Raw genomic sequence first — 23,109 nt, forward strand, 5'->3', positions numbered from 1 at the left:
TCCACAAAACTCCAAACTTGTGCGCGCTTAAGTCTCACTTTACTCTTTCACTTTTGTCATTCCCCTATGTTCAAGTTTAGAAATAAACTCAAATTCACATCGCTGGCCCAAGCCCATGACACCCCGTCGCCCACTGCCAGTCACGATGACACACCTGCTGACTCTCGCCTGGCCAAGAGTCAAGATCTGACGCCCTCAGCCTCCCATTTAGCCGACTCGGTTCAGAAACTTACCATCACTACCCAGAATGTCCTGAACAGCAGCAGTGCCTCCTCGTTGACAGGACGCTCTCACCATCTGTCAGCGACACTGACAAGTCCCGCTAAGGCAGCGCCCACGGCTCCCACGACCACAGCATCTACTCCTCCTGAAGTGCAAACTTCACCCTCTCACCCTGGCCTCCTCACCATCAAAATTTACAACTCCGACTCTGTACGCCTCCCGGTCAAAATCAACAACTCCAAGCACGCACTCACGGCATTGGCGATGAACACGGTGCTGGATGGTGTGCGCTCCAATCTCCTAAAGAAAATTGGTACCATCGCTGACGATGACCCCTATCTTCCTGCCACCACCAACTCCTCCTGTTTACCTGCCGTCGTCAACATCCCTAAAGGCCACGATGATGAGCAGCTCGTGCGGTCGCTCATGTATTTGACAGTGGAATTTGAAAACAGTGTGCTTGTGGTGGAGCCTGTCGATGGTACCATCGCGCAGTCGGTGTGGAACAAGGTGATTTCGTTTGACGTGACAAAGACCCTTAGATCCACAAACAGCTCTTCTAACTTTCTCACGTTGAACTTGTTTGTGCGGTTGCCGGGGTTGTTCAGTGCCAGCGACGACCAACGGCCATCAATTGAAGAGCTTTTGGTGGGGTCCATCAAAGTACCGCTCAACCTCAAGTATCATTCGGACGCAATCCGGCTCCTCAACCACGAGTTCCTCAGCTTCTCACGGCCCGAGGACCCGGCCCCCAGCGGTAGGCTCAACGTCTCCATCGACTTCAAGCCCATCACCAAAAAACACCTTTCGATCGAGGAGTTTGACTTGCTCAAGGTAATTGGAAAGGGGTCGTTTGGAAAGGTGATGCAGGTGCTCAAGAAGGACACCAACCAAATCTATGCGCTTAAGACCATCCGCAAACAGCATATCATTTCCCGGATGGAGGTTACTCACACCCTCGCCGAGAGAACGGTTCTTGCCAACATCACCAACCCGTTTGTGGTGCCGCTAAAGTTCTCGTTCCAGCTGCCGGAGAAGTTGTACCTTGTGTTGGCGTTCATCAATGGAGGTGAGTTGTTCCACCATTTGCAGAAGGAAGGTAAGTTTTCCATGGATCGCTCCCGGTTCTACATCGCCGAGTTGCTTTCTGCCCTTGAGAGTTTGCACGAGTTGAATGTGATTTATCGGGACTTGAAGCCAGAGAACATCTTATTAGATTACCAGGGCCATATCGCCTTGTGTGACTTTGGCCTTTGTAAGCTTAACATGAACAACGATGACAAAACCAACACTTTTTGTGGTACTCCCGAGTACTTGGCACCCGAGCTTCTTTTGAACCAGGGGTACACTCGGTCCGTTGACTGGTGGACTCTCGGAACCCTTCTTTACGAGATGCTCACGGGTTTACCTCCATTTTACGACGAAGACCATACTACGATGTATAGAAAGATTCTTCAAAACCCGTTGACGTTCCCAGACTTTCTTGCCAAAGAGCCACTGGTGGTGGACTTGGTGACGAAGTTGTTGCAGAAAGACCCATCAAAACGGCTTTCCGATCCAAAGGAGATTAAGGCCCATGCTTTCTTTAAGGACATTGATTGGGACAAGTTGAACAGTAAGGGATATCTGCCGCCATTTAAGCCAAATGTGGCCAGTTTACTAGACACGTCGAACTTCGACCAGGACTTTACCAGTGAGCGGCCGCAGGACTCGGTGGTGGATAGTTTTTTGAGTGAGTCGGTGCAGAAACAGTTTGGTGGTTGGACATATAATGGTGAGACCGTCATGTGACGTACCACAGACAGACTAGAGCATACACAAACACAACTATAAAAGCAGACTACCCACAAGCCTTACCACAAATACCAAACCTTCAACTCCTACTTGTTGGCTGCATTGTTGTAAGTGGCACCACCACGGCCGGGAAACGAACTGCCACCAGTTTTGTGCAGCGGGTTCGTTTTCCCCGGTTCCAATGGTGCCCCGTGCTTCCACCGGGCGGGATTGGGGGCATGTCCTTGGGCCAATCTCTGCTGTTCGCGTTCCTGGTATTGTGGATATGAAGGATTCAAGTGCTGGGGATTGGCCTGTGTGATATTTACCAATTGTGGGGGGACCTTGTATACTTTTGGGTCTGCCATCGGGTCATACTTGCCATTGGGAGGAGGTTGTTGTTTTTCGGGCGGATATTCGTTGTTTCCTTCATACTGTGGGGCTTTTTGTGGGATGGTGATGTTGTCGCTAAGGGGGGGAGAGCTTGGACCTGTAACCAGCTGTTGCTGGTGAGTGCTTTCGGTATACGATGGAGGATCTTCCGGAGGATGCGAGTAGTTGTCACTCATATTTATATCTAGTTTAATATAGGGCAACTTAGTTGCTTTGAATTTCAGGCCATGTCGCAGCCATATTGGCGATAGCGGTGAGCGCACGCTGCCGCACTCCACTAAAACTAAAATTTTTCAGTGAGAAGTAGTCGGCTCCATAATGATATCCAACACGTTAAAGATCACCGTGAGAACCAAGGCCACCACGACAGTCAACCCTTCGACACAAAGAGTGGTTAACCAGCTTTCTGCGCTTTCGGCGTCCAGAAAACAACCCAAACTCATCAAACTCAGTCACGAAGACTTGATCAAGCATAACACCATCCAGAACGCATGGAAGTCGTTCACGAGAAAACAGGAGACAAAGAGATACCAGCAGTTGCAGCAACAGTATGAGTCGATTCACAACGCCATGGACACGTTAAAGGCCATCAGTCCCAGCTTGTACCAAATGGCCAATAAGCTGGACGAGAACAACTGGTATCCATTAAATATGAGAGTCCCCACCGATTACCCGGCAAACATGCCTTGGGTGTACAACCACAAGAACCAGGGGAAAGCGTGAGATAGATAGTGAGCACTTGTATATACGAATAAAATACACTAATGGAAAGAAAGGATAGTAATAAAGACAGTCATGCACTATTACGACTAAACTACACTATTGTACAAAGTTAGGAAGGTGAAGAAGAGCTCCAGCGGAGCATTTGTGGAAGATGAGACAGGCCTATTGAATTTGGGTATTCGATCAGGCTGATCAGATCTTGATTTTCACCTGGAAATATGAATATTTTTTGATTCATCGATCTACTCGTCTCTGATCTTCCTCTTGCGGCCCGGAGTCCCACCAACACTGCCAGGCGTATGTACTGCCACCCCATTAGCATCCGGAGGTTCCACCCCATCCTCATAATCATCATAATCCTCCTTCAAACTTTGGCCTTGCCTCTTCATCAAACTCTTGATATACTGGGTCGATGCCAAACTGAATATATGGTCCTCCTCCGTGTAAATGATACGCTTTTTGTTGTTATTACTGGTGTTTTTGCTAAAGTTCTCAAACCCTTTGACGATGTTGCCATAGGCACTCTCGTTGAAATACTCATTTTCACGGTCGTAAATGAGGTCCTCAAGCTTCGTGAGTTTGTTAGAGAGCTCCTGCTTCTTGAGGATTTCCTTGGTGAGCTGAGTCTTTAGTGTGGTATATTCGTCCTTGTCAGCCATAGTTGTTCGAAGATGTCGTGAAGGTCGCGAAAACGAGCACCTGGAGGTGGGCCCAGTGGTATACACACGACAAATACTGGTACCGTGGTGGCACAAGGGAGACCCGGGCCCCTACGGCTGGCGGTGGCGCGCAGTCCGTCCATCCGAGCCAGGGCGCGACGCTTGTGAAAGTCCGACGCCGAAGTGCTCACCCTGTCAGTCAATACCCAATTCTAATCCCCGGTTACCAATTGAGCTCTCCATCGATTAGTTCCAGGAATGATAGATACCCCATCATCTTCCAATGACAGGATTGGTTTCCAAAACCGTACTAACTGTTCTGAAAGCATTTCACTCTCACAGTTCCCTGACTCACCCTCACCTGACTCGCTCGGCGGATCGGGTAATTGTGGTCCACAAATTAAATTTTCATCCATATAAATAGCCTCTCAAATCCCCTGACATTGCTCACTTTTTTTCTTCCCTATAATACATATACATTATATAACCAATTTCAATTATGGCTGCCACTAAAGTTTTCGCCAGATACGTCTACGACTCCAGAGGAAACCCAACCGTCGAAGTCGATTTGACCACCTCCAAGGGATTATTCAGAGCCATTGTGCCATCTGGTGCTTCCACCGGTATTCACGAAGCCTTGGAATTGAGAGATGGTGACAAGTCCAAATGGTTAGGAAAAGGTGTTTTGAAGGCCGTGGCCAATGTCAACGACATCATTGCCCCAAAGTTTGTCGAAGCTAAACTCGACATCACCAACCAAGAAAAGGTGGACGAATTTTTGATCTCCTTGGACGGTACCCCAAACAAGAGCAAGTTGGGGGCCAACGCTATCTTGGGAGTTTCTTTGGCTGCCGCTAAGGCCGGTGCTGCCGAAAAGGACGTTCCATTGTACAAGCACTTGGCCGACCTCGCTGGTTCCAAACAAGACAAGTACGTTTTGCCAGTTCCTTTCCAAAACGTCTTGAACGGAGGTTCTCACGCTGGTGGTTCTTTGGCTTTCCAAGAGTTCATGATTGTACCAACCGACGCCCCAACCTTCTCCGAAGGTTTGAGAATCGGTACCGAAGTGTACCACAACTTGAAGTCGTTGGCCAAGAAGCAATACGGACCTTCTGCCGGTAACGTTGGTGATGAAGGTGGTGTTGCCCCTGCTATTTCCACTCCAAAGGAAGCCTTGGACTTGATCACTGATGCCATTGAACAAGCTGGTTACAAGGGCCAAATCGGTATTGCCTTGGACGTGGCTTCATCCGAATTCTACAAGGATGGATTCTACGACTTGGACTTCAAGAACCCTGATTCTGACAAGTCCAAGTGGTTGAGTGGTGAACAATTAGCTGACTTATACGAACAATTGATCAAGGACTACCCAATTGTGTCCATTGAAGATCCATTTGCCGAAGATGACTGGGATGCCTGGACTCACTTTTTCAAGAAGGTTGGTGGAAAGGTGCAAATTGTGGGTGATGACTTGACTGTCACCAACCCTACCAGAATCAAGACTGCCATTGATACCAAGGCTGCCGATGCCTTGTTGTTGAAGGTTAACCAAATTGGTACTTTGACCGAGTCCATTAAGGCTGCCAACGACTCTTATGCTGCTGGTTGGGGTGTCATGGTTTCTCACAGAAGTGGTGAAACCGAAGACACCACCATTGCCGATTTGGCTGTTGGTTTGAGAGCTGGACAAATCAAGACCGGTGCTCCAGCCAGATCCGAAAGATTGGCCAAGTTGAACCAAATCTTGAGAATCGAAGAAGAGTTGGGAGACAAGGCTGTTTACGCTGGTAAGAACTTCCACGTTTCCTCTACTTTGTAAGTGTATACGAATAAAAGAGTACATTAGGTATATGTTGAGGGTTTCAGGGTTTAAACTTGTCCAATCCTTCGTTTAACCGCTTCACAACGTAGTACACCTGCTCAAACGTGTTGTATAATGGCACTGGTGCAAGCCGGATCACACTGGGTCTTCTCTCGTCCACAATGATCGCATGCTCATGGAGATAACCAAACACCTTGTCCATTAATCCGTCGGGCTTAAAGAGCAACGAGAGCTGACACCCTCTTTCGTGCTCATTGAGAGGTGTCAAGACCTGAAACCCGTAATTGGGTTTGTGGTCATCCTGATCAATGTAAAACTCTGACTGCTGCAATTGCTCAAGCAAATAGTTTGTCATTTCTACGCTCTTCACTCTTAAAGTGTCAACTCCTCCTTTGGCATGGAGAAGCTTCAACGACGTGTGAAGAGACACCACGTCTATCACCGAAGGATTGGACTGGCGGTACGACAAGGCCGACTTGATGGGATCAAAGCTCTCCAACATTTTGAACCGTTCTTGTCCATTATTGCCCCACCAGCCTGCGAGTCTGGGTGCAAAATTGTCGGGAGAATTATCTTTTGTGTACTTCTCGTGCACAAAGATACCGGCAATGGCCCCAGGACCTGAGTTTAAGTATTTGTAGGAGCACCACGCAGCAAAGTCAACCTCCCAATCGTGGAGCTTCAACGGGACGTTTCCCACCGCATGGGCCAAGTCCCAGCCCACCACAATATCTCTTTGTTTGGCGTACCGGGTGATGGTTTCAATGTCGAAGAGTTGGCCCGTATAGTACTGGATTCCCGGAAAGCACACCAATGCGAGCTCGTGTTTGTGGGCATCAATGGCCTCGAGAATGAGCAGGGTTTTCAAGTACGTGTGGTTTTGTGGCACCTCGATTTGAATCAAATGTGATTCATCATATCCAAAAAGCTTGACCAAGTTTACAAACGCATAGTAATCCGAAGGGAATGCCTGCTTCTCGAACAAGATCTTGGTTTTGTGGCCTTTGGGCTTATAAAAGCTCACCAATAACGCATTCAAGTTGCTGGTCAACGTCCCCATGGCCGCTACTTCCAGTTCAAGTGCACCCACCACCGGTGCCAACAACGGAAGAAGCGGCAAGTCCACATCCACCCAAGGTGCAGCTACAGGCTCGTCTGGGTGGTTAAAATGCGACTCGACGCCCCTAGCACTCCAGGCATCAAGTTCTCTGATGACTGCTGGTTTGACATCTTTGGGCATTAACCCCAACGAATTGCCACAGAAATAGATGGACGGAGTGGTGGGGGAGAACTTGGCGGTTTGGATTCCCAAGGACTCGAACGTGGGCACGGCAAACTCGTCCTGGTGGCACGGGAACTGTGTATCTTTGGTTTGGCACAACTGCTTAGACATAGTGGTAAAAGTTAAGTGCGAGTCGCGCAAAACTCCAACTCGAACCAACATGATTCACTCGGTGCTAATATGTATGTATACCGATCACCAGCTCAGCATCCCGTACTAACAACATAGTCAACAACGACGGGCTTCCGCGGCTCATGAAGTTCTACACGCCGGTTGATATCCCCACGCAACGGCTTCTTCTCCAGCAGGTGTTTCAGCTTATCAAGGTGCGCAGTGACCAGGAGTGCTCCTTCTTGACTCTGCCGTCACTCCTTGAAGACGCCGACGACATCAAGGTGATCTATCGTCACTACGCCACCCTTTACTTTGTGTTTATTGTGGACGACCAGGAGTCGGAGCTCGGAATCTTGGATTTGATCCAGGTGTTTGTGGAGTGTCTTGACAAGTGTTTTTCTAATGTTTGTGAATTGGACTTGGTGTTTGGATGGCAGGTGTTGCAGACGGTGTTGGAGGAGATTGTGCAGGGGGGGATGGTAATCGACACCAACATAGGGAGAATAGTGGCGGCGGTGGACGATGCCAACAGTCAGAAGAGTGGAGGAGGTATGAGGTTTTTGGGGGAACGGTCGTTTGGCTACTGGCGGGGCCAGTAGCACCATGGTACCAGCACACCAGAGTCCACCAATGTCCTCCCATTAGTTCATCATTTAGCATATGTACATTATTTACAGTATACACCTTATCTCGTTCACGGTCACCACCGCCACCACCGCTTCTTCGCCAACAACTTCTCGGTCTCCGCCAACTCCTCGGTGGACTTATCAATCTGTTCTCGCTGGTAGGCCAAAGCCTCCTGTTTCTCAAACACCTTCACATCCACCAACTTAGGGTCGAGTCCACGGGTGTCCTTTTCAAACGGTGACTTGATCTTTCCCGTCTTCCACACCGGGTCACTGGACTGGCTGGTTTCACGCACGATTTTCATGAGCTCTTGTTGTTCCTGTTGTCTGAACAGACGGTTCTTTTCGTAGTCGGCTCTGATCTCAGGCGAGAAGCGCGAAATGAGCTGTTCTTCGGTGGGAGTCGTGTACTTAAAGAGCACTACGCCCAACAAGATCACGGCGTTCCCGTATATTCCTGCTCGCAAAACCTTCTTCCATCTGGGAGGATTAACGTCCATTGTATAGTGAGAATGCGATGATTAGAATTTGAGGTTCCAGCATTGGCTGCGCCGTCGTGGCGCGCACAGCTTACTCCTATAGGAGTCAAGACCAAGGGTACTTGCAGGATTAAGATTCCCGGATCAAGATTCCAGAATCGAGATCCATATGGCAGTACTTCCAGGATCAAGATTCTTACATCCACCCATTTTTACATCCACCAATTGTCATATACATTTCTTCCCTATCAGGACAACCCCCACCACCCCCAATACCCGGACCACGTCGCGCACCAAGCCTTCAAAAAAAAAAGATCACAAACGACCGGAACGACACCTCCTATCACTCTTTTATATACTACTCCCCCTGGGACAAACAAATCTTTCCCCATACCATTCCTTCACTTCATTTCCATCAATGTCCGAAATTTCTCCTCAGATCTCAGACAAGTCGAAGGCATCTACTGGTAAACGAAAATATCATCAAAAGTCACGTAATGGATGCCTGACGTGTAAAAAGAGAAGAGTCAAATGTGACGAACATCACCCTGTGTGCAACAAGTGCAGCAACTTGAAGTTGACGTGTGGGTACATGAATGATCCTCCCGAGACGTACGATCTCCCACACCAGGCCGGTACCAAAAGACCCAGATCATCCGATACGTCACTTCCCCTCGAGGGCGACAGTTCGCTGGTGCTGGTGTCACCGGCTCTGGTGCCATCGCGCGCGCTGCTGGTGCTGGTTCACGACAAGGCACCGCCATCGCTACCGCTGGCGGTACCACAATCGGTGCCACAGACTATCCAAACGCTTCTCAACGCTGGGAACTTGAACAACATTAATTTGAGCCACCTCGTACACAGTCTCACGGAGTTGGGAGGTGATCTCTCATCACTCGGCAATTTGGCATCGCTCACCAACCTCGCCACCCTTGCCCAACTCCCGATCGATATCAGCAATTTGGGCACCCTCATCGACCTGCAACTCAGCGCCGGTGGACCTAGCGTCGCCGCCAGCGCGCACCCAGGCGACCACATGACCCCCGCGAAGGCCACCAACGGCGCGGGAGGCCCCACCATCTCGCCCAATGTTTCGCAGCCATTCGCGGACCCCACCGCCCCCATGGGCCCCGAGTCCCTCAACATGCTAGACCTCCGGCTAATGTTCCACTACACATCCCAGGTAGCCAGCACCATCACCGGCGCCGGCATCTCCGACACAAACATCTGGAACTATGATATCCCCATGCTTGCGTTTGAACACCCGTTCCTTATGCACTCAATTCTCGCCTTCAGTGCCACCCATCTCTCCCGAACTGAAAAGGGCCTCGACCAGTGTGTCACCTACCACCGTGGCGATGCGCTCCGGCTCCTTCGTGAGGCGGTGCTAGATATCAACGCCGACAACACCGACGCGCTTGTGGCCAGTGCGTTGATTCTCATCATGGACTCGCTCGCCAATGCGTCGTTCCCCAGCTCCACCTCGCCCAAATCGCTCCCAGCGTCTGCCTGGATCTTCCACGTCAAAGGTGCCGCGACTATTCTCACGGCCGTGTGGCCATTGACGGAAGCATCGCGGTTCTACAAGTTTATTTCAGTGGACTTGGGCGACTTGGGCGATATCATTAACCAGCGTGTCCATTTGAACAAGGACTCGCTCAGCAGCGAGCAGGCCAGTAAGTTCCTCACGGACCTCGAGTGCCACGACTCCGATATTGCTGATCTATTCCCGGTGTCCATTGATTCGCCCTATTTGGTCACTTTAGCATACTTGAACAAGCTTCACAAAGAACGGTACAAATCCGATTTCATCTTGCGGATTTTTGCGTTCCCGGCATTGTTGGACAAGCAGTTTCTTCTGTTGTTGATGAGTGGAGATATCAAGGCCATGAGAATCATGCGGTCCTACTATAAGCTTCTCAGGGCCTTCACCACCGAGATGAAGGATAAGGTGTGGTTTTTGGAGGGTGTACTGAACATCTTGCCGGTGGACGTGGAGGAGTATGCCAATGGTGCGGGTGGAATGCACATGATGTTGGACTTTCTTGGAGGAGGTCCTTCGATTGTGGATAACGAGTTGGACGCGGAGATGGCTACGTTTGAGGCCGGCAATTCGTTGAAGTTGGTCGATACCAACAACTTACCGAGCGATATCACGAGTGATTTGGAGATCATGCAGACGGCCGACACTTTTATGAACATGAAGTAGAGATGTGAGAGTAGTACAGAGATATTGAGAATAGATGAATTATGAGTAGAGATTACGCGGTGATAACGCAGGAGATGCGACACCCACGACATTTGCCTCTGGCGCAATATCGCGTCTACCCCCTATTCCTGGGGCTAGCTGATATACACCTCCCAGGATTTTATCCATCTGAGGACCCTCAATAATCTGTCCCCCATTATCACCCCTCCTCCCATCGCCTCTCATCAATGTTCCACCCACCAATTTCTTTTTTTAACCGAGTTGGTCTCGTATTGTTAGACCGCTTTCTCGTGTGCGCCAGAAACTTTCGCAGGGATAAAATAGGGAAAAATTTTCAAAACTTACATTATCAACAAGTTCACAAGGATCGGTTTATTTGAGGACCATCCGTTTTTGCCAGTTTTTTAATTAGCCGTCCTAGCCACCACCAGTTCTGACCCATACACCCACGTCAGACGCAACCCAATTGCTCCCCGCTACATCCATAAAAACCTCCAGAATGCAAACCATAAAGTGTGTTGTTGTCGGAGATGGTGCTGTCGGAAAGACATGTCTTTTGATCTCCTACACCACCTCCAAATTCCCTGCCGACTACGTGCCAACCGTGTTCGACAACTACGCCGTCACGGTGATGATTGGTGACGAGCCCTTCACCCTTGGCTTATTTGATACCGCTGGTCAGGAAGATTATGACCGATTGAGACCTTTGAGTTACCCATCTACCGACGTGTTCTTGGTGTGCTTCTCGGTGATTGCACCCGCATCGTTTGAAAACGTCAAGGAAAAGTGGTTCCCAGAAGTTCATCACCATTGTCCTGGTGTTCCTTGCTTAATTGTGGGAACCCAAACTGATTTGAGAAACGACGAGGTGATTTTGCACAGATTACAAAAACAAAAGTTGTCGCCCATCACCTACGAAATGGGCGAGAAGTTGGCCAGGGAGTTGCGGGCCGTCAAGATTGTCAAGTACGTTGAGTGTTCGGCGTTAACCCAACGAGGCTTAAAGACGGTGTTTGATGAAGCTATTGTCGCTGCCTTGGAACCCCCTGTGATTAAGAAGTCCAAAAAGTGTGCCATCTTGTAATATAATTGTGCAAAGGGTGACCCGCTCAAGGCGGAGTGCTCCCGCTGTGGACAGAGAAGGACCCTTTTTCACGGCTGCCCCTGCTAGTGGGTTTTATTTCTGATGCTATCATTTTACTTTGTTTTAGTCTGTTACTGGTTGACTGTTTTCCAGGCGAACCGCCATCTCTCGCCAATGCTTTTATTATATAGAGTGGTAAGGGTCAAAAAGTAATTAATATACAATTTTTACTGATGGTGGTACATTAACAAAACAAGACGAGATTATATACATCAACTTTTGCGGGTCAAAATTGGATTTAGGAGGATAAACTGGTTCCATTCTTGTCGTTGAACACATCGATACGATACCGTTTCCAGTCCTTCAACTGCTCTTGGTACCGAGCCCATTCAGTTTTGTCCAAGGTATACGGGGCTTTTTCAGAGCTGCTCAACTGCTTCCACTGCGACGACAACTCTTTCAATACCTCGACGTTGTCACGGCCGTCCCGAATGAAGTTCTTCTTGACGTACGCCGCAAAGCCAAATACAGGCGCTTTGGGCTTGGGGCTGAATACTGCAAGAATGTCTTCATTGTAAGCATCAGCCTTATCAGCAAACTCATCTTTTTCAAAATCAGTCAATTCCTTCCATTCTTTGCTGGCCTCGGTGATATCCTTGGCCTTTCTCTCCTTGACAAAGATGTTAAAGGGAGACAATTTTCTTGGGGTCTTTAAGGCCTTTTTAAGAAGTACATCATTCTTAGCCTTTTCTTTCTGTTGGGATTCCTTAGCCTTTACCTTCTTTTTCTTCTCGGTTTCTTTGGCCTTCGCCTTGGAGTACTTCTCCTGCAACTTTTTGTAAACGGACTTCTCGGTTTTCAAGGTGTCTTTCAACAATTGTAATTTGATGGCCTCAGGGGTTTGACTTTTTTTAGTTTTGGCTTTGGCAGCAGCAGCCCACATGGCCATTGACCAGGAGAACTGCCGAGATTGAACCCTACAAGCAGCCACGAGCGGCACATAAGCATTGGATCTGACAATAAACCGACTCAACATCTTAATAGTATCTGTGAGTTGGGTATGGCAACAATGAATTTGTGGTTGTTTATTTTTGGCGAGGTTGCGCGCGACGGCTGAGGGGCGACTCACGTGACTACGCCCTGCTTATAGCGCGCTCACCAAAGAAAAAAAAAGTGAAAAGCATCCAACATGTACTCAGCAGCAAGATCAGATACACTCTTCTTGGAAGGTGAGAAAGTCAGTGGAGACGACATCAGGAACCAGAACGTTTTGGCTGCCCAGTCGGTGGCCAACGTCGTCAAGTCGTCCCTTGGCCCCGTCGGATTAGACAAAATGCTCGTCGACGATATCGGAGATGTCACCGTCACCAACGATGGAGCAACGATCTTATCACTTTTGGACGTCAAGCACCCAGCCGGAAAGATCCTCGTGGAGTTGGCTCAGCAACAGGACCGTGAAATCGGCGATGGTACCACCTCCGTGGTGATTATCGCCAGTGAGCTTTTGAAGCGTGCTAATGAACTCGTGAGGAACAAAATCCATCCCACCACCATCATCACCGGTTACCGGCTTGCGTTGAAGGAGGCCATCCGTTACATCAATGATATGATGTCCATCCCCGTAGAGACGTTGGGAAAGGACACCTTGATTAATATCGCCAAAACTTCAATGTCTTCCAAGATCATTGGATCTGACAGCGACTTTTTCAGTAAGTTGGTGGTGGACGCCATGTTGGCGGTAAAGACCACCACCAACAAGGGAGAAGTCAGGTATCCTGTCAAGGCGGTGAATATCTTGAAAGCCCACGGGAAATCGGCCACCGAAAGTATGTTGGTGAACGGATACGCGTTGAACTGTACAGTTGCTTCGCAGGCCATGGTCAAGAGTGTAACCAACGCCAAAATCGCCTGTTTGGACATTAATTTGCAAAAGGCCAGGATGGCGATGGGGATTCATATCAAGATCGATGACCCTGAGCAGTTGGAAGAGATTCGTAAACGAGAGTATGGAATCATCATTGAGCGTATCCGCAAGATTTTGGCCGCGGGTGCCAACGTGATTTTGACGACCAAGGGAATCGATGACTTGTGTTTGAAGGAGTTCATCGAGGCTAAAGCCATGGCTGTAAGACGGTGCAAGAAGGAAGATTTACGCCGGATTGCCAGGGCCACTGGAGCTACTTTAATTAGTGACTTGAGTAACTTGGAAGGAGAAGAGACATTTGAGACCCTGTACTTGGGCCACGCCGAAGAAGTGACCCAGACCAGAATCAGTGACGACGAATGCATTTTGGTCAAGGGTACGAAACTGCACTCGTCGTCTTCGATTATCTTGAGAGGTGCCAATGAGTACTCTTTAGATGAGATGCAAAGATCCATTCACGACTCGTTATCGGTGGTGAAGCGGACGTTGGAAAGCGGCCATGTGGTTCCTGGAGGTGGATGTGTTGAAACGGCATTGAACATTTTCTTGGAGAACTTTGCCACTACGGTTGGGTCTCGTGAACAGTTGGCAATTGCTGAATTTGCCAATGCTTTATTGATTATTCCCAAGACCTTGGCCAACAATGCTGCCAAAGACTCGAGTGAGTTGATTGCCAAGTTGCGGACGTATCACGCGGCGTCCCAGACAGCGTTACTCACTGACACCAAGCGTAAGAATTATAAAAACTATGGGTTGGACTTAATTGAAGGGCGTATTGTGAATGAAATCACCCACGGGGTATTGGAGCCAACCATTTCAAAAATTAAATCTTTGAAATCTGCATTGGAGGCATGCATTGCCATATTAAGAATCGATACGATGATCACCGTGAATCCGGAACAACCCAAGGAGGATCCTCACGACCATTAGTCTGTAAATAAATATACCAATTTAGTAGAGACTTTATGTCCATACCCAGTGAGCAGAGATCTGAAACATACACCAGTAATTCTAACCTTGGTTCAATCGCACTTGTACATCTCAATAACCGTATAACCATTACCCATAAAATACATAAAAAAGTCTCAAAGTGAAATAAATACAACGAAAGTAACGTGTAACGTGTGTCCTTAGTGAGTGTCATGGACAGGGTCCTACGCAATAACCCTTCCCGAATGCATCAAATTGATGTCCTGGTAAGAGTCGTACGTCTTGGAATGATAAGCCCGGTTCATGCTATTAACCGACCGGGGCTGTAAGGGCCTCGAGGACTCGAGGTAGGTGGATGGGCTCTTGGAGTACGAGCTGGCAGAACCTATCGAGTCCAATGACGAGGTGCTGGACGAGATGGTCAAGCTGGGAGAGCTTACAGAACTAAAAGAGCTGATGGAAGATGAGCTCGATGACCGTGATTTGGAGTAAGGCTTGGCCAAGTTGACGTTGGATAACCGGTAGTAGCTCATCTTCTGGTTCTGTTCAGCCGACAACTTCTTCCACAATTGGTTCTTGATAGGAATCAAAAATGGTTGCAAGGCCACAATTAAATCTTCTTCGTACACATTGACCTTCCACTGCAAAAGCGAAATCAACTCCCGCTCAGCCATGTTGACCTCATCGAGAGTCAACAAACCGTCAGTGTACTTAGTCCAATGCTTGTTCAAAGGAGAGGAATCATTCAAGCATTTGGCACTTAAAATCAACGAACTCAAAAAGATTCTGTGGCGTGTGGTTTCCATGCCAATGGCGTTGGCTGGCAACAAGTTTCTCAACTTGTTGAGGTATATTAAGGTGGCCATCAAAGTTGGGGTTTGTACGTTGGAGTACTTGATCAAGTTTTTGATAAAACTTGCCAAACTAATGGTTTTATGACCCACGGGACTGATCATCATATCCCCCGTGTGCAAACAGTTGAGCCGGGGAGATCTCTGTGGGGGTTTCACCTGGATGATGGAGTTTGTGGTAGAAACAAGAAAATTGATCATATCAGTATTCACCGGTTGCCGGGTGAGGATTTTCAATGCTTCTCTGTCAGACATGGTGGGGAAAAGAGTGAGTTATGAAGGATGGATGGGAGTGGGAGGCCACCGGAAAGTAAATGATGGGCAAGAGGAAGTGAAGGACCGTCTTAAAAAAATTAGCCGGAGGAAATGGGCAAAGCTTTATATCGATTCGGGTACCGTGAAAAATTCATGGGTGGGCAAAAGTCCCCTTTGTAAAAAATAAAATAAAATAAACGCTAGCAAAAGCGTATCCAGGAGCGGTGAGTGAAAGAATAATCAGCACCAGAACACTAGACAATACCGCTTACAAACAAACCATACCCCCTTTTTTGCCTAAAACATATAAAGGAACCCTTTCAACCCTGCGACGACGTGAGACGAGTATTTTTTGGCCGATTTTCGCGTCTGCGTATCCAAGACGCTTTGTGGCATTTGTGTCTGCAGGTAAAGCATTTGCGCACTTTGTAGCCACCATTGAACCTGGACAATCTAATTATTGATTGACAATGGTTGACGCTGTGTATACAAAGTGTCTCCATCCCAATGTTCTGACCCACACTAAGTTGAGTATTGTGGTCATAATATTAAGAGCGGCTTATGGTGGTTGTGGTATTGCCGCTGAGTCTGCCGCCCTGGGCCGACGCGCCCCCCACATGCGCATCCCACGCGCCCACCTGACCATGGCTCCGGCTGAAAATAGATTCTGCTGGGAGACGGTTGCTGGTACAACCGGCAACTACAAACTATCAGTAAGTTACTAGTGATAGGTGGCAAACCTTTCAGGGGTCACTACCATCATCATTTCCCATTTAAGAATTTTCAATTAATTAACCGCATTGGGCAATGGACCTCATGCGCCAATTGGCCTATTGTCAAGTCGCAGACATGGGCGTTCAGTTATGCTTGCCCGAACCGGATAAAATCGAAGAGGGTCTTAGCCTCGCTTGTACACTCCAGGTGACAGGAACACCTTGGCGGCTCATGTGGATTACGTGTCGCCTGTCGCAGGGGTCGTAAGGGCTTAGTTTTTCTATTGAATTTCTCGACTACAACCTGTGAAATGATCGGGTAAACCTTAAGTTCAATGCGGCACAGAAATAAGCTATTTTCGAATGCGACAGCGCAGAGCCTTGGTGGCAGGGGTTTGCATTGGCAACTGTTCATTGTTAGTTGAGGCGCTGAAAAGCAGGGATGGGCCTAGGCGAAATGAAATTAATAATGGGTGAAGACGCTGTAGGGGAAGGGATTAGAGATGACGTGGTTCTAGGAATGATGTGGGCAACTTTTTGAGGAGGGAGCTGGGGTGAGAATGTGCGGTGTAGGGGCCAGAATTGGTGGGTGTACGAGTCACTTTGGTGGGTGTACGGGTCACTTTTGTGGGTGTATGGGTCAAAGTCAAGTCCATTCTATGAGTTGAAGAGTTCACACCAACTCCCAAGATACCTAAACAGACACATGGATTAGGTCCTTTACTTGCTCTTCCAAACTTTATAGTCACTTTATTTGCTGCAAACTCTACTCTATTTACTAACACCTACAGTCACCTTATTCACCTCTACCCCCTAGGTCAACTGAGTATCGGGATAGTAGAAAAAGGCCAAGGCCACTATCAAATATGTGCTCACCAACATTGCACCCTCAAGCCAGTTACTCTCTCCATCCAAAATCACCAAATTGCTAATAAACATCGACACAAACAAAATGATCGTTTCAAACGTCGAAAAGTACAACGACATGGGTACATCAAATACCCATCCTAACAACACCATGGACGGAGTCACAAAAATCGCAATCTGCAATGACAGCCCAAGAGCCACTCCAATAGCCAAGTCCATTTTGTCCTTCATGGCAACGATGATGGCCGTTACATGTTCAGCAGCATTTCCCACAATGGGAATCACAATTAACCCAATAAAAGTCTTCGACAACCCCGTAGTTTCCACAATGTCATCGATAGAGCCCACCAAGAAATCCGCACAGATGGACACAAGCACCGTGGAAAGTAGCAATACCACCAACAGTTCGGAAATACTCAAGCGACGGTCTGCTGGCTTGGTTGCCGACGAATCTGGGGGCATGGCGGTGGTGATGATCCCGTCGTCGGCATCATGGACCCCACCCTGGTCCTCAAACAACGACCGGTGCGTTTTCAACTGAAACACCAAGTACATCACATACAACAACAATAAAATCACCGAAACCCCCCGCGACAAGGAGATAATTAACTCGTCCAGAGATCCAGGGGCTGGGAACTCATGTTGTTTATCGGGTGCTGGTAATGTTGCGTGGAACGCTGCTGGAATCATCAAACCACTGGTAGCCAACGCCATTAATGACAGCATTGTCTGAGCCACCGTCTGGTTGAACGTTTGTTGCACCCGAGTAATCCCCCCGGCAATAAAACACATTCCCAACACAAGCAACATGTTCAGCAATAGTGAACCAAGCATACTAGCCTGAACAATTCGAATTTGGTTGTCTTTTAAGGCAATAATCGACACAATAAGCTCTACTGCATTTCCCAAAGTTGCATTAAGAAGCCCCCCAATACTCTCACCCGTGTGCTCAGCAAGCTCTTCCGTGGCAAAAGCTAAGATAGAGGCCAATGGAACAATCGCAAAAAAGTTTATCCAGAATATCGCATTGGAAGACCATCCAAGGTTGCCAGCAAGGATACCGAGTGGAACGAATACCAAGAGGTAATTGACGGGAGAAGACTTCAACACGACCACAAACGGAGTGATGATTGATGACTGTAGCGATTGGGCACGAGAGCCACGCAAGTTTACTAATGGGGTTGAATCTGATAAAGAAGGCATTGGTGAAGAAAGTTTAAAGGACGAGAGTGAAATAGAAGCGCGGCTTAGGACGGCACGGGTCGTGCGGGAACCCGCGAACCGCAGCCATTGTTTGCAGCCAAGACAAACATGTTTGGATAAGTTATGCTATTACACAATTAAGTACTTTTATAAACAAGCTTTCACCTCGCGAGCTCCGCCCACAAAATAGGCACAAACACTCGGACGGCTACCACTAATACCACCACCAGCTGGTACACAGACACCGGAGCATACAAAAGTCCATTGTCTGTAAAGTTCCACCAAATGGCATAAAAGGCCACCAGGAAAAAATGGTTGAACAACATCATGGGGAACGGCAACATCCCACTAAGTAACCCGATGGGCCCCGATACGCAAGCACCGCCGAGTTCAAAATAACGGAAACACCCTCTTTGCAAAATGCGAAGTGATGGGGAATCAGCTGCAAACAATGCGTACAAAGCCATCGAAAGCGTATTGATGACGGCGTCCAACGGCTTTCTCCGCCGGTGGAATACCGCCATCTGGCGTAACACCGCCTCGTGGTCGCCAAGATCTGCCACCTGGCTTGGGTGCAAAAGTTTCGCCAAAATCACCACGTCGTTCAACGCCACTGTCATCCCTCCGCCCGTCAACGGGTGCCGCATATTCAACGAGTCGCCCACTGCCACAAATCCGCGCTGGCGGCTCTGTTTCACTGCTGGAAGATACTGGTTGGGCATGGGCCGGAACCTTTTCAGGGCCACCGCCGCGTCAAACGACGGCTGGATTTCTTTCGGGAGCTCAGACCGAACCTGCTGGTTGAGGTAGTTGGCAAACTCACCGCCGGATGACGACGGAGGCTTCGTCAGCCGCCACGCACACAACATTCGGGCGGTGGTTGGGGTGGTCTGGTACGCCAACACCGGCGCATGGTCACCCAAAATCACATGGCCGTGGCCTGGTGCCGGGAAGTCACAGTCATGTAAATCAAGCCCCACAAAGTACAGTTCCACCGATGGGGCGGGAGCCGGGAGCTCGCGACGAAGCTTCGAGTAGATCCCGTCACACGCCACCACGAGCTTGGCCCGGTAGACAGCTGGGACGTCTTCCGCCTTGACCCGCACACCCACCACCACGTCGTTGTCGTCGCGTACCACGCCGGTGACAGTAGCCTCCAAACACGTTACGTTGGGTTCGGCGCGGGCGATTGCACGCAAGTTCATCAAAAAGTCACCGTTGTGGAACGCAAGACCTTGGACCGTTGGATGGTCGTACCAGTCCTTGCTGCTGAGTGTCGAGTCGGTGATGAGCTTGTCGTTGTCATCAAAAACACAGTCTGGCACCGGTTTGATGGGATTACCTGTCGCAGCCTCAGCTTTGTCTAGATACGATAGTTGTACCACTCGGTCGTGGTATTTAATGTAGTAACCCTCGCACGTCATGGCCTCAATGTTGGCGACGGCCTGGGCCAACCCGAGCTCGCAGAGCGCTTTCACACCTGCTGGTTGCATCAATTCACCCACAATTCTATCGGGACGGGACCAGGACCGTTCGATAAGAAGCACCTGACGCCCGGCACGGGCAAAGGCAGTGGCGATGGCGGGCCCGGCCACTCCTGCGCCAACCACAACAGCGTCGTACTGTTTGTCTTCCACCGAGTTGGGGAGGCTGTCAGTGGCAACGTTTGAGTTTGCAAAAGACATTGGTGGTGCGATCGATGGGTTTTCCTGTGCTTTTATGATTTCGCGACCGCGCTATACGAAGGTCACGTGCGGGTGGGCCCATTATGGGGCCATCAAGTGAGGCGATGGCATAGGTTTTGGTTTGGCTACAGAAACCATATGTAACTGTACATTATTTACTCTAGTTGGAAATTGGGCACAGTCATCCAAATTTGGCTACCTGTAATTGAACCACTCACAACCTCTATTCAGACTCTAGTCACTTTCCTCTTCTGCCTCTTGCAACCACTCGATAAACCTCACAGTGGCCCCACGAATATCTGCACTGGCTGCACTCTCTTCACTGTTCCACCACTGTAATATCCGGTCCTCCTCCACGATATCATCGTCGTATAAGGTTCTGATGGCCCAGAACAACACCACCTGACCATCAAAACCCCCACCGTAACCACCAGAAGCACAAGTCGATTGCAAAAGCATCAATAAGTCGACCTGGTCTTTGGGTTCAAAGAGTTGACGATTGAATAGTGGACCCCAACTTTTGAACACCTTTACAGTGGCTTCTTTACTTCCCAAGGTCCCGGTACTGATGAAGTGCCCAATGCGGCGGGTCAACGCTTCGACGGTAGCAGCCCGAACCTCATGATAAGAAACATTCATTGACATCCGCAACGTGTTCAACTCTAATAGGGCCGTGTCGAGGTCATGGTTGTTCTCGATGGAACGAGTGACGGTATCGACGGCTTCTTTGGCGAAATCTTCCTCTTCCTCGCTCAACTCGCCACGCTCAAAGTCGGTGGACATGACAGAATTGGATGAGAATCGTCTGGTCTTCCGCCGTCTCTTCTTGTTTGACACCGATGCGATTGAGTCATCGGAGATGTTGAGAAGCTTGAAGCTCTGGTACATCTTGGTGCCCATTTTGTCGGTGCTTCCAGTGTTTTCGAATTCACTATCACTATCCTCACTGTCGTTTTCTTCAAACTCTGATACATACAAATGCCCAACTCCATCCACACCCACAACATCTATGTCATTTACCACAACTGCCACAGAAGGACTTACCTCCTGGTCGCGTTCGTCGTCTGAAAAGCTGTCAAGGCCAGCCGATTCTCGTTCAATGGGGGTTTCCACCAACCGAGAGTTTACGGCAAGACGCCGGCCACGGCCCACCGTCACATGGTGGCCCACGACACTGCCCACGATCTCGGCGTCACTGTGCACGGTGACATTATAGGCGAGAATGGACTTGTGGATCACACAGTTATCAGCGATCTCCACTCCATCCCAGATGTAACTGTCGGTGATGCTTACATTCTTCCCGATCTTACAGTTACGCCCAATGGTAGACCGTGACACCGACAGCCCGTCAAGGATCTCAGTGCCGTTGCCAATGGCCGTACAATTACCGATTTTACAACTCTGGGCCAAAATAACCTTATCTTCCTTGTAAATATGATTGAACTGGTATGAGTAGCTATGAGACGGCATCAAGTTGACCTCCGGTACGACTGGATAGCACCACCTCAGTATTACGTCCTGGGCCACCGCATCGTAGGTCAAGAAACTGGTGACTCGGGCCGCATACTCTTCTCCATTGGTCAAATAGGCGTACACGGTTTTTTTGACCAAATCGGACGTCAAAACCCCCTTGACAAAGTCACTCCGTAACAACTGGTAGTCGAAGTTATCCTGAAAGATCTGGGGCACTAACGGCGTACAGATGTCAATGTGACAGTCGATTAAGTCGTTGCGCAAAATAAGCTCGTCCACATCCTCGAGTAAATCGGGATCAAGTCCCACCGACGTCTGAGGAAGGTTTGGCGGAGGCACTGAGTGGTAGTAGATACATCTGTCGGTATTTCTGTCCAACACAAAGGCCGCCAGGTCGATCTGGGACCGGGTTCTGTGGTAGGGCAGGGCCGGCGTGAGAATCATCGTGAGAATGTGCTCCTTGTCGTGTTGTTTTTTGCGGCGGTGGAACGCCATAGCAGCGCTGAAGTCGATGTTGGTGACGGTGTCGCCCGACACAAGTAAGAAATCACCGGTGATGAGGCCTCGATTATCAAGGTCTCTCATGGTATCCCCCACCGAACGAGCCTCGAGTGACATGACGGTGGTGATGGTGAAAGGCGAGCTGCTGTGGGTCCACTTGGAGCTGTCGATGTACTTTTGGATTTGGTCAGCGTGGGAGGAACACATCACATACACTTCGTTGACGCCAGCTTTGGCGAGGAATTCAAGAGTGTACTCTATGAGGGGCACGTTTGCCAACGGCAAAAGACATCTAGGAGTGACAGCAGTGAGCGGCATGAACCGCGAGAAGAACGAGTCGGTGAGCACGATGGCCTGGAACCGTTCGTCCTGGTCAAGTTCCTTCTTCTTCTTGGGAGCCATTGGATCTTAAAATTTTGAGTGCGAAAAAGCCATCGAAAAGTGTCATACTAATGGTTCTACTAGGCACTGAAAAGTGTTAGTTCCAGGCGATGGCAATTTCTACTAAATGGTCAAATGCTTTCAAATTACGTTTATTCATCATATCTACAAGTCTATTGGCTCAATTCCTCCTTCTCAGCCTTGGCCTTCTTGATCTGGGCCACGATCCGCTTCTTCTCCTTCTCTTCTTCGGCCCTATCGTTCAACACCTTCTGCCACTCGGGAATAGGTGCCGGCTTCTTCTTGTTGATTTCCTCTTCCTTGACCGCCAAAAGAACGGTTCCAATCAACAAAAGCACTGTGACTCCCTGAGCATACATTCTGGCCTGTACCGCCTTTTGGGCAGTGGTCATGATCTTGTCCCTGTTGACAAGCACCCACGAGCCATACAACGACGCGGCCCATGCAGACAAGACGATCTTGTACTTGTTATCGTTCAAAAAGTGGATGGATTTGTCGTACTTCGACATTGACTGCCATTCTTTATACTGCTCCAAAAGCTGTTCTTGTTGGTAGTCGGACGAGTGCATCTGTCTATCAAACTCAACGGACCCCTGGTCAGCCCAGAAGGCGGCAGTGGCGATGGTTGGCATGGCAAATATACAAGTTTTGATACTGGTGTTAAATTGGCTGAACCTAACGGGGTGTCTAGTTCTAAGGTATGCAAAGAGCCCGGCCGATAACAATGATCCGTAGAACAATCCCTTGGTGCCTTCAGCGGTGATGTGAGCAATGTGAGCTTCTCTTTCGTCTGTTCCTAAAATCTTCATGGTAAATTAAAATGTGCAGCCAATGAAGAAATGGGTGCGGTTTATATAAATTTTGTTTGCGCGCAGAAAAAGAAAGGTCGGGTGAATAAGGAAGAAAATGGCTCACGGCT

At 49.0% G+C, this 23,109-nt stretch overlaps 17 protein-coding genes across 17 annotated transcripts; 7 read left to right on the forward strand and 10 right to left on the reverse strand. All coding sequences in view use genetic code 12, as the record gives it.

Annotated features, from left to right (window-relative positions):
* Positions 1-486: 486 nt before the first annotated feature.
* On the forward strand, positions 487-2,013 carry YPK2 (Serine/threonine-protein kinase; the record flags this gene model as incomplete). Its single annotated transcript, XM_006686359.2, has 1 exon — positions 487-2,013. The coding sequence occupies one exon, from the start codon at positions 487-489 to the stop codon at positions 2,011-2,013; it is 1,527 nt and encodes a 508-aa protein (XP_006686422.2).
* Positions 2,014-2,102: 89 nt separating this feature from the next.
* On the reverse strand, positions 2,103-2,564 carry PSN45_003792 (uncharacterized protein; the record flags this gene model as incomplete). The annotated part of the gene is made up of 1 exon (XM_006686621.1): positions 2,103-2,564. The coding sequence occupies one exon, from the start codon at positions 2,562-2,564 to the stop codon at positions 2,103-2,105; it is 462 nt and encodes a 153-aa protein (XP_006686684.1).
* A 142-nt stretch (positions 2,565-2,706) lies between these two features.
* PSN45_003793 (mitochondrial 54S ribosomal protein mL40) lies at positions 2,707-3,111 on the forward strand (the record flags this gene model as incomplete). Its single annotated transcript, XM_006686358.1, has 1 exon — positions 2,707-3,111. One exon carries the CDS (start codon positions 2,707-2,709, stop codon positions 3,109-3,111), a length of 405 nt encoding a protein of 134 aa, XP_006686421.1.
* A 242-nt stretch (positions 3,112-3,353) lies between these two features.
* On the reverse strand, positions 3,354-3,770 carry EAF6 (chromatin modification- protein eaf6; the record flags this gene model as incomplete). The annotated part of the gene is made up of 1 exon (XM_006686357.2): positions 3,354-3,770. One exon carries the CDS (start codon positions 3,768-3,770, stop codon positions 3,354-3,356), a length of 417 nt encoding a protein of 138 aa, XP_006686420.1.
* A 499-nt stretch (positions 3,771-4,269) lies between these two features.
* ENO1 (phosphopyruvate hydratase) lies at positions 4,270-5,589 on the forward strand (the record flags this gene model as incomplete). The annotated part of the gene is made up of 1 exon (XM_006686356.1): positions 4,270-5,589. The coding sequence occupies one exon, from the start codon at positions 4,270-4,272 to the stop codon at positions 5,587-5,589; it is 1,320 nt and encodes a 439-aa protein (XP_006686419.1).
* Positions 5,590-5,632: 43 nt separating this feature from the next.
* On the reverse strand, positions 5,633-6,985 carry BNA5 (Kynureninase (L-kynurenine hydrolase); the record flags this gene model as incomplete). The annotated part of the gene is made up of 1 exon (XM_006686355.1): positions 5,633-6,985. The coding sequence occupies one exon, from the start codon at positions 6,983-6,985 to the stop codon at positions 5,633-5,635; it is 1,353 nt and encodes a 450-aa protein (XP_006686418.1).
* Positions 6,986-7,034: 49 nt separating this feature from the next.
* Positions 7,035-7,587, forward strand: APS3 (Sigma-adaptin 3A; the record flags this gene model as incomplete). The annotated part of the gene is made up of 2 exons (XM_006686353.2): positions 7,035-7,056; positions 7,103-7,587. 2 exons carry the CDS (start codon positions 7,035-7,037, stop codon positions 7,585-7,587), a joined length of 507 nt encoding a protein of 168 aa, XP_006686416.1.
* A 101-nt stretch (positions 7,588-7,688) lies between these two features.
* CBP4 (assembly factor cbp4) lies at positions 7,689-8,114 on the reverse strand (the record flags this gene model as incomplete). The annotated part of the gene is made up of 1 exon (XM_006686354.2): positions 7,689-8,114. The coding sequence occupies one exon, from the start codon at positions 8,112-8,114 to the stop codon at positions 7,689-7,691; it is 426 nt and encodes a 141-aa protein (XP_006686417.1).
* A 397-nt stretch (positions 8,115-8,511) lies between these two features.
* Positions 8,512-10,302, forward strand: UPC2 (transcription factor; the record flags this gene model as incomplete). Its single annotated transcript, XM_066158160.1, has 2 exons — positions 8,512-8,681; positions 8,958-10,302. The coding sequence occupies 2 exons, from the start codon at positions 8,512-8,514 to the stop codon at positions 10,300-10,302; spliced, it is 1,515 nt and encodes a 504-aa protein (XP_066014257.1).
* A 499-nt stretch (positions 10,303-10,801) lies between these two features.
* Positions 10,802-11,386, forward strand: cdc42 (GTPase Cdc42; the record flags this gene model as incomplete). Its single annotated transcript, XM_066158161.1, has 1 exon — positions 10,802-11,386. One exon carries the CDS (start codon positions 10,802-10,804, stop codon positions 11,384-11,386), a length of 585 nt encoding a protein of 194 aa, XP_066014258.1.
* Positions 11,387-11,684: 298 nt separating this feature from the next.
* Positions 11,685-12,422, reverse strand: GCF1 (HMG box mitochondrial protein; the record flags this gene model as incomplete). Its single annotated transcript, XM_006686351.2, has 1 exon — positions 11,685-12,422. One exon carries the CDS (start codon positions 12,420-12,422, stop codon positions 11,685-11,687), a length of 738 nt encoding a protein of 245 aa, XP_006686414.1.
* A 153-nt stretch (positions 12,423-12,575) lies between these two features.
* On the forward strand, positions 12,576-14,240 carry cct1 (chaperonin-containing T-complex alpha subunit Cct1; the record flags this gene model as incomplete). Its single annotated transcript, XM_006686348.2, has 1 exon — positions 12,576-14,240. One exon carries the CDS (start codon positions 12,576-12,578, stop codon positions 14,238-14,240), a length of 1,665 nt encoding a protein of 554 aa, XP_006686411.1.
* Positions 14,241-14,464: 224 nt separating this feature from the next.
* PCL2 (PHO85 interacting cyclin) lies at positions 14,465-15,346 on the reverse strand (the record flags this gene model as incomplete). The annotated part of the gene is made up of 1 exon (XM_006686349.1): positions 14,465-15,346. The coding sequence occupies one exon, from the start codon at positions 15,344-15,346 to the stop codon at positions 14,465-14,467; it is 882 nt and encodes a 293-aa protein (XP_006686412.1).
* A 1,526-nt stretch (positions 15,347-16,872) lies between these two features.
* Positions 16,873-18,129, reverse strand: VCX1 (Vacuolar calcium ion transporter; the record flags this gene model as incomplete). Its single annotated transcript, XM_006686619.1, has 1 exon — positions 16,873-18,129. The coding sequence occupies one exon, from the start codon at positions 18,127-18,129 to the stop codon at positions 16,873-16,875; it is 1,257 nt and encodes a 418-aa protein (XP_006686682.1).
* A 161-nt stretch (positions 18,130-18,290) lies between these two features.
* ERG1 (Squalene epoxidase) lies at positions 18,291-19,814 on the reverse strand (the record flags this gene model as incomplete). Its single annotated transcript, XM_006686347.1, has 1 exon — positions 18,291-19,814. The coding sequence occupies one exon, from the start codon at positions 19,812-19,814 to the stop codon at positions 18,291-18,293; it is 1,524 nt and encodes a 507-aa protein (XP_006686410.1).
* Positions 19,815-20,048: 234 nt separating this feature from the next.
* On the reverse strand, positions 20,049-22,190 carry GCD6 (translation initiation factor eIF-2B epsilon subunit, GEF; the record flags this gene model as incomplete). The annotated part of the gene is made up of 1 exon (XM_006686346.1): positions 20,049-22,190. One exon carries the CDS (start codon positions 22,188-22,190, stop codon positions 20,049-20,051), a length of 2,142 nt encoding a protein of 713 aa, XP_006686409.1.
* Positions 22,191-22,342: 152 nt separating this feature from the next.
* Positions 22,343-22,999, reverse strand: RCF2 (Replication factor C, subunit RFC4; the record flags this gene model as incomplete). The annotated part of the gene is made up of 1 exon (XM_006686617.1): positions 22,343-22,999. The coding sequence occupies one exon, from the start codon at positions 22,997-22,999 to the stop codon at positions 22,343-22,345; it is 657 nt and encodes a 218-aa protein (XP_006686680.1).
* Between the last annotated feature and the right edge of the window lie 110 nt (positions 23,000-23,109).

This window comes from Yamadazyma tenuis, chromosome 5, assembly GCF_029203305.1.
Source record: "Yamadazyma tenuis chromosome 5, complete sequence".
Lineage (NCBI taxonomy): Eukaryota > Fungi > Ascomycota > Pichiomycetes > Serinales > Debaryomycetaceae > Yamadazyma > Yamadazyma tenuis.